The sequence below is a fragment of the Podarcis vaucheri genome, assembly GCF_965113315.1.
Source record: "Podarcis vaucheri genome assembly, chromosome: 12".
Taxonomy (NCBI): Eukaryota; Metazoa; Chordata; class Lepidosauria; order Squamata; family Lacertidae; genus Podarcis; species Podarcis vaucheri.
In genome coordinates, this window is record NC_138750.1 from 20,151,743 (window position 1) to 20,159,615 (window position 7,873).

The 7,873-nt window shown below is 44.1% G+C and overlaps 1 protein-coding gene and 1 long non-coding RNA gene across 4 annotated transcripts in view; both read left to right on the plus strand.

The window, feature by feature from the left end:
- GADL1 (glutamate decarboxylase like 1) overlaps nt 1–7,873 on the plus strand; it is a 103,403-nt gene extending 95,530 nt beyond the window's left edge. For all 3 annotated transcript variants that reach the window (XM_082193453.1, XM_082193452.1, XM_082193454.1), the window contains exon 15: nt 7,178–7,873. In XM_082193453.1, coding sequence (XP_082049579.1) covers nt 7,178–7,351 — 174 coding nt within the window. In that variant the 3' untranslated portion in view covers nt 7,352–7,873. The remainder of the gene's footprint in view (nt 1–7,177) is intronic.
- On the plus strand, nt 2,434–6,086 carry LOC309515612. Its single transcript, XR_014212570.1, has 2 exons — nt 2,434–2,533; nt 4,138–6,086. It is a non-coding gene; the product is annotated as an uncharacterized lncRNA (long non-coding RNA).

Below are 7,873 nucleotides of genomic sequence, written 5' to 3' on the forward strand. Positions count from 1 at the left end.
GTGAATAGTACGAGAACCCATACAAGTAACACGGACACACACTAAGTAGAATAGTAGAAGCATAACCACCCGACCCCCCCCCGCCACTCCCCCTCTCCCTTTTCTTCCTTTTTTCTTCTTCCTACTTGTTTAAGCCAATTCATAAACCAAGAACTCATACACTGACCACTAACAATGAAACATATGTTGTAGATATTTATCCACATTTATTTTGCTATTTTTGTGATATACAAATGACATGGGGGGAGGGACAAAGCATAAGACTGAGGAAAGCCAAGTAATACTTTTTCATTGCTCTTATGTAAAAAAAATAAAAAATACTGGCAATCTCCCAAACATTTCCATCTTTTCAGTTTGCAAAGTTCCAGAGCACATCCTACAAGATGAGCATTTATCTATCACTGTTCCTCCTGAGAATCTCACAAAGCCACAGGGTTGTCCTCAAGCACTAGACTGAATATTGGCATGTAGGCCAGCGAAATGTCCCCAAATTCAAATTAATTTAAGCTTCTGCTCCAAAATAGGTAAGGAATAAATTACTGTTCCTGGACCTAGTTCAAGTAGGTCACTAGGCCAAGTTCCTATAAATTTCAAAACAAGGACACGGGAAAGAAACTTAGCTAAGCCACTTCAATTTTTACATGGGTTTTATTTAAAGTACTGTAGTATTTAGGTTGTGCAACAACATTGCTTTATGCAAATCCCCATTCTTCTGTAAAGGAACATCTTTTACGAAGAAAGCAAGCTATTGTTGAGATTATGAACTGAGCAGCGATATTATGAACATGTCTGGGATAAAACACAAAAACAAGGTTTAGGTTACATTCATCATCTGAAGAGAGAATGTTATAGCTATTCTTACTCCTTTTAGAGGTGTAACTTACCACTTCAAGCAGCCCAGTGACACATCTGGCTGCACAGAAAAATGGTAGGAAAATTCTTTTTCCAGTCTAGTGAATTTTTCTACAAGGCTGGTTAAGGGGGCGAAAGGAATTCCATTAGGTATCAACAATTCTAATTATCATTTTCACTTGTCCATATATTTTCCAAATTTATCCCTAGTTCTTTTGCAACACACGTCTTATTAACAATATCTGCTTTCTCTCTCTCTCTCTCGTATTTTTCCTTACTTTTGAAATTGAAATGAATATTCGGGCCGTGTATCACATTCTGTGTTTTGTGTTCATTGATTCGTGCTTGTGTCTTGTTGTGATGTGTAATTAATATCCAGAGAGGTGGTTGGCCTATAATAAAAAAAGCAGGACTTACCGCACGAGCAAATCGAAATGAGCAGAGGCAGGTTCAGGTGAAAACATGCCATCTTTTGAATCTAACATTGATTTCAAGCCAACATTCACTTGCACATTAGATATTAAAACAGCGAGGGATGTGTGTACAATATGATAGGTTGGGAAATATATTGAGTAATTTTCTGACATTTATATTAAAATTAATTACCTGGGCTTTATCAAGTGAAGTGTATCTTTGTTGCAGGAGAAAGAATGCTATTAAGTAAAGGTAGGCATCATCATATTTATCGTATCGATCGATCGGCAGATTCTGACACTGCCTTTTTGAGGTTGAGCAAATGAGTTTCGAAATCAGAACGCAGTATATTTGCTCATAGGAAGGAGCCCAGAGCAGGTTGAATGGAGGCTGTATTTTTTAGGGTTATATGGCATGTATTTATTTTCTAAGTAAGTACTTGTCAGGCCAAGATTTCCAGCATAGTCTGGGAAGACCTAGATGTGGCTACTCTTGGGTGAATTTCTGTGCTATGATTATTCGTGGAACACCTATGTTATCAACAACATGCCTGAGATCACATGCTGAAGCTGCAATCCTAAAAGCACACTCACTTGGAAGTGTTCCCAACAAACTCAGTATCCTCTGCGTAAACCTGAACACGTGGAAGATGGCGCTATGTGTCATTTTGGACTTAATTTGCAAAATGGAAGAGGCTGTGTCCTCTCCTTTCATGAAATCCTTCCTCCTTATCAGAAATATTTATACAGTGGTGCCCCGCAAGACGAATGCCTCGCAATACAAAAAACTCGCTAGACGAAAGGTTTTTCCGTTCGCGATTTGCCTCGCAAGACGAATTTCCCCTATGGGCTTGCTTCGCAAGACGAAAACATCTCGCGACTTTTTTTCTTTGACTAAAAACAAAGACATGTTTTGTTTATAAAGTTAATTTATTTTCCCTTAAATTTTAGAACTGCTCTTTACAGGATGTGTGACTTTAAAGAGCAGTTAATAAACTGTTGTTGTACCAAATTTGGCTTTGTTTGGACTTTTTTTGACCATAGGAACGCATTAATTGATTTTCAATGCATTCCTATGGGATTTCGTGTTTCGCAAGACGAAAAATTCGCTAGACGACAAAAATTGCGGAACGAATTAATTTCGTCTTGCGGGGCACCACTGTATCTGAAAGTTGTGCCACGAAGAGAGAAAGGTTTGAGTGTATCAGAAGAATTTACCACCAGCTTGTTGCCTTCGTAAAGTGAATTGGGTTGTGTGTGTAAATGTGGTGAAGAACAATAATAATAATAATAATAATAAATTTTATTTATATCCCGCCCTCCCCAGCCGAAGCCGGGCTCAGGGCGGCTAACAACACTAAAATAGTGCAACATTATAAAAACATCATAAGAACTAATTAAAATCAGAATTGATGGCAACCATAAACTAAAGTATTGTAAGGGTTGCCAAAGGAGGGAGTCAGGCTGTGCCCTAACCAAAGGCCTGGTGGAACAGCTCTGTCTTGCAGGCCCTGCGGAAAGATGTCAAGTCCTGCAGGGCCCTTGTCTCTTGTGACAGAGCGTTCCACCAGGTTGGAGCCGCAGCCGAAAAAGCCCTGGCTCTAGTTGAGGCCAGCCTAACCTCTCTGAGGCCTGGGACCTTCAAGATGTTTTTATTTGAGGACCGTAAGTTCCTCTGTGGGGCATACCAGGAGAGGCGGTCCCGTAGATACGAGGGTCCTAGGCCGTATAGGGCTTTGAAGGTTAAAACCAGCACCTTAAACCTGATCCTGTACTCCACCGGGAGCCAGTGCAGCTGGTATAGCACAGGATGAATGTGATCTCGCAGCGAGGACCCCGTAAGGAGTCTCGCTGCGGCATTCTGCACCCGCTGGAGTTTCTGGGTCAGTCTCAAGGGCAGCCCCACGTAGAGCGAGTTACAATAATCCAGTCTGGAGGTGACCGTCGCATGGATCACAGTGGCTAGGTCAGGGCGAGAGAGGTAAGGGGCCAACTGCTTAGCTTGGCGGAGATGAAAAAATGCCGCCTTTGTTATAGCTGTAATCTGCGCCTCCATAGAGAGGGAGGTATCGAAGATTACACCCAAACTCTTGACGGACGGTGCTGGCACTAATTGCACCCCCGCAAGAGATGGGAGTTGCCCCCTCAATCCCATATCGTCCCGTCCCAGCCAGAGGACCTCTGTCTTCGAAGGATTTAACTTCAACCGGCTCCCACGTAACCATCCAGCCAGAGCTTCCAAGCATCTGATCAGTGTGTCTGGGGCCGAGTCAGGATGGCCATCCATCAACAGATAGAGTTGGGTGTCATCAGCATACTGATGGCAGCCCAGCCCAAAACTCCGGACAAGCTGGGCGAGGGGGCGCATAAAGATGTTAAAAAGCATCGGGGAGAGAATCGCACCCTGAGGCACTCCACACACCAAGGAGTGGTGGGATGACAGTTCCCCCCCAAGCGCCACCCTCTGACCCCGACCAGAGAGAAATGAGCGCAGCCATTGAAGGACTGTGCCCTGGATCCCCACGTCGGCGAGGCGGTGGTCCAGAAGTTCGTGATCGACCATGTCGAAAGCTGCTGACAGATCTAGAAGAATCAGCAGCCCCGACCCGCCTCGATCCAGCTGTCTACGAAGATCATCTGTTAGGGCGACCAGAGCCGTCTCGGTCCCATGACCAGCGCGGAAGCCGGACTGGAATGGATCCAGAGCCGATGTTTCATCCAGAAACCTACCAAGCTGTTCAGCAACCGCTCTCTCAATCACCTTACCCAGGAATGGAAGATTCGAAACTGGGCGGTAATTGGATAGATCTAAGGGATCTAATGATGTTTTCTTTAAGAGCGGACGCACCACTGCCTCCTTCAGTTCCCCAAGGAACTCAACAAGGGAGAGGTTGAGTTATATACTAGTTTTAGTTTGTGGGGCGTCGTATCCAGTTGAATGGGTGTTCACCATGTCGCAAGACACTAGACAGGAACAAAGACTTGTGGGAAATAGGCTAAACCCTCAGTTTTTCCTCCTATCTAGATGCAGACAGTCCATTCCTCTCAGCTCTCCTGACTCACCTAAGTTTTTTTACTAGTTTCTGAACCCTCCTTTTTCCTTTAGATTTCCCTTATTCCCGTTTTAGTTTTACAGTTCTTTGTCTGCACGTTGTGTTTCCCCCCACAAACAAACAAACCTCTTCATTTGCTCTCTACATTTGGTCGTTCTGCTTATTTGCCACCCTTCTTGTATTCCTTAGTTGTTTACTTCCATTGATAAATTCTCCAGAACCGGTGCCCTTGCCACAGTGCCAACAGCCGTTCCCGCCTTCAGGAGCGCCAGCCCTCTGTTGGCGCGCTCTTTTTCTTTCCCTCAACGGCTGCCACCATTTTTCTGGGGTCACAACTGTATTTATTTATTTCGTTTTGGTGTGTGTGCTACTTGTGTGACTGCTGGTGTGGCATTCGCATTCTCTTGCTCTGATTTAAAAACAACTTGGCTACCTCCTTCCAGTTTGCTGTTTTAACACGGGCAACGGAGCGAGCATTCCTATTACATTTGCCTTTGAAATTGAGCCCTGACTCAGTGCCTCCCGGTTCGCTTTGGCGCTGACGGAGTGCCTGCCCTCATCCTTACCCTCCTGGTGTGACAGGGAGTGTGTGTCTAGCTTCTGTTTCCCCCCACTCCTGGTCCACGGTGTGGCAATCGGAGTTGAGTGGTTTGGCACGAGGCTTTTGCCCCCTTATTCTCCTGGTCCGCTGAGTGGCAAACAGAGACTTTTGGGTCTGAATTTCTATAATCCTCCTCCCGGTCCACGGTGTGACAAAAGGAGTTGAGTGTTTATTTGGTGAAAATCAGAGGCTGTGTGTTTATGTGCGTGCCTCTTTGCCGTTTTAATGGCCGCCATGGAGGAAAACTGACTATTTGTATCCTTTCACCCGTCTACCTTAGGGGTTAAAGTTTCCAAAGCAACCTTAGGTAGGTGGATTAAGGCCTATATTTCCATGGCTTTACGAGTCCCTTAAATTACCCCGTCCATCTCACATTCTGGCGCATGTTGGACATTTGTAGGGCAGCCACCTGGTCGTCATCTTCCACCTTTACCAGACATTACAAATTGGACCAGCTGTCCTCAGCTGAGGCAGCCTTTGGCTGTACAGTGCTCCAGGAGGCATTATAATCAGCGTATTGCAGAGATGGGACCCCCCAAATTGGTGACTCCCTTATGGAATGTCCCATTCCATTGGATACGACACCCCACTCCCAAAACTACACTTCTTGTAAGGCCAGTTGTTCTTTTTCATTGACACACACACACACACATAAATCTAAAGCAGCATTTCTTGTTTTGAAGAGAGATTGTATCAGGGAGCAGAATCTAACCCTTGTAGTTCTCATTTTCAAGTGATATGTTTTAATCCAACATTTCTTTCTCGATACATTAACTAATTGAGTAACTTGTGTGTATTCTTTTGACTGAAAAAAACAAAGGTAATAACAAAATAAGCAGTGCGCCCGAAATTTTGTTATTCTATTTTTATTTGCATTTTCAAAAACAGGAACAGAGCATATTTAACCCCCTACCCCTATCCCACTTACAACTTCATACCAAATACAGCATGTATACATATACCATATGACTTCCCTTCCACACTTTCCCTGATTCCTTTGCTTTTCTACTACTCCGCATAATCCACATCTTTTTAATCATCCAGTTTGTTATCTATTAAATACTCCATCTATTTCAACTCTGGTGGATTTACTCGAGACCCGCTAAGCTATGTATTTGTCTATACTGGTTCTTAAAATATTCAATAAATATTATCCCTTCCTCCTTATATTCCTTATCTTTGTTTTCTCTTACCCTGTTCATCAGACTTAGCCACTTCAGCATATTCAAGCATTTTACACTGCCATCCTTCCTTGGTGGGAACTAGACTTGTTCTCCACCTTGGTGCCAATAAGGTTCTAGCTGCTCGTTGCAAAATTGTCGTTTTCTGCCAGTGACAATGCAGATCCACAGTGAACTATTTTGAGCTTTGTAACACAATGGGTTGGGTATTAAACAGTGAGCACCTCTTGCTTTTGAACATGTATGCTACCACCCATAAAGGGGCACCATGTATATTTTATTGCGCTTGTTATATAATGTTAATTTTAGCTGCTTTGTTGCATTTCTACCCTCTCCCTTTATCTAAACCATAGTTTTTAATTCTGCTAACTGATATGAGGCATGATCCTGCCAATGTGTTGTTGTGCGCACATCTCCCTGTGTGGGAGGGAGGTCAGTTTCTGGGTTCGCCAGCCAGCCAGGATGTGTTTGTGGGACAGAATTCCACATGTAGAAGCAATGTGGAAGAGGGAGATTTGGTTGAGCAAACAAGCAGAGCCTAAGATTTTAAGGAGGCCAGTACAAACTTGCAGGTTCTTATCAAACCAAGCATATGTAAGGTTTGATACATACATGTGGATTCTTCCCTGTGAACCACCCTGAGACCTCTGGGTATAGGGCAGTATATCAATTCTATTATTACTATTATTATTATTATTAATTCTCCCCCTTATTTCATTTCTTTTAAAGGATTTCGACCCTTTATTGCCTACTTGAGCCCCTTTACAGACTGTTGCTTTGTACTACTTTGCAGGAGAGCCAGTGTGGTGTAGTGGTTAAGAGCGGTGGACTCGTAATCTGGGAAACCGAGTTCGCGTCTCCGCTCCTCCACATGCAGCTGCTGGGTGACCTTGGGCCAGTCGCACTTCTTTGAAGTCTCTCAGCCCCACTCACCTCACAGAGTGTTTGTTGTAGGGGAGGAAGGGAAAGGAGAATGTTAGCCACTTTGAGACTCCTTTGGGTAGTGATAAAGCGGGATATCAAATCCAAACTCTTCTCTTCTTCTTAATATATGACTCCCTTCCTTCCTTCCTTCAGGTTGCACCCATCATTAAAGAGAGATTGATGAAGAAAGGCAGCATGATGTTGGGCTACCAGCCGCATCGTGGCAAAGTCAACTTCTTCCGCCAGGTCATTATCAGCCCCCAGGTGAGCCGAGAGGACATGGACTTCCTGCTTGATGAGATTGACTCACTAGGCAAAGACTTGTAGTTGATGCTTCACAGTGCTAGGCGTTCCTTAGTTGTGCAGAGTTTACGGCATTGTCGCCTAACCTGTGGCCTTCCAAAATGTTGCTGGACTACAACTCCCATAATCCATGACAATCGGCCATGCTGACCGGGGCTGGTGAGAGATGGGGTCCGACAATATCTGGAAGGCCAAAGGTTAGCCACCCCCCTACCCAGTTTTCTGGGAGTAAGCCTCCTTGAACTCTAGGGGACTGACCTTTGAGTAGACATGTCTAGGGTTGTACTGTAAGAATGTTTGCAACATGAATGGTATTAGACCGTGTAATCCATAGATAAATGCCCAGCTGGCTGAAGCCACTGCCAGGAACGCCTGGAGAAGTGGTGGTCAATTCTTTGTAGCCTTGCTTGTAATAAAGAGCCGGTGCTTTTCAAAACTAGACATTTTGTGTCTAACATTGATATGTCATTGGCTGATAATTGAATGCTAAAAATGGGCCCCCATTAACTGCTAACATATATTGTTATAAATTAGTTAAAGTGAATG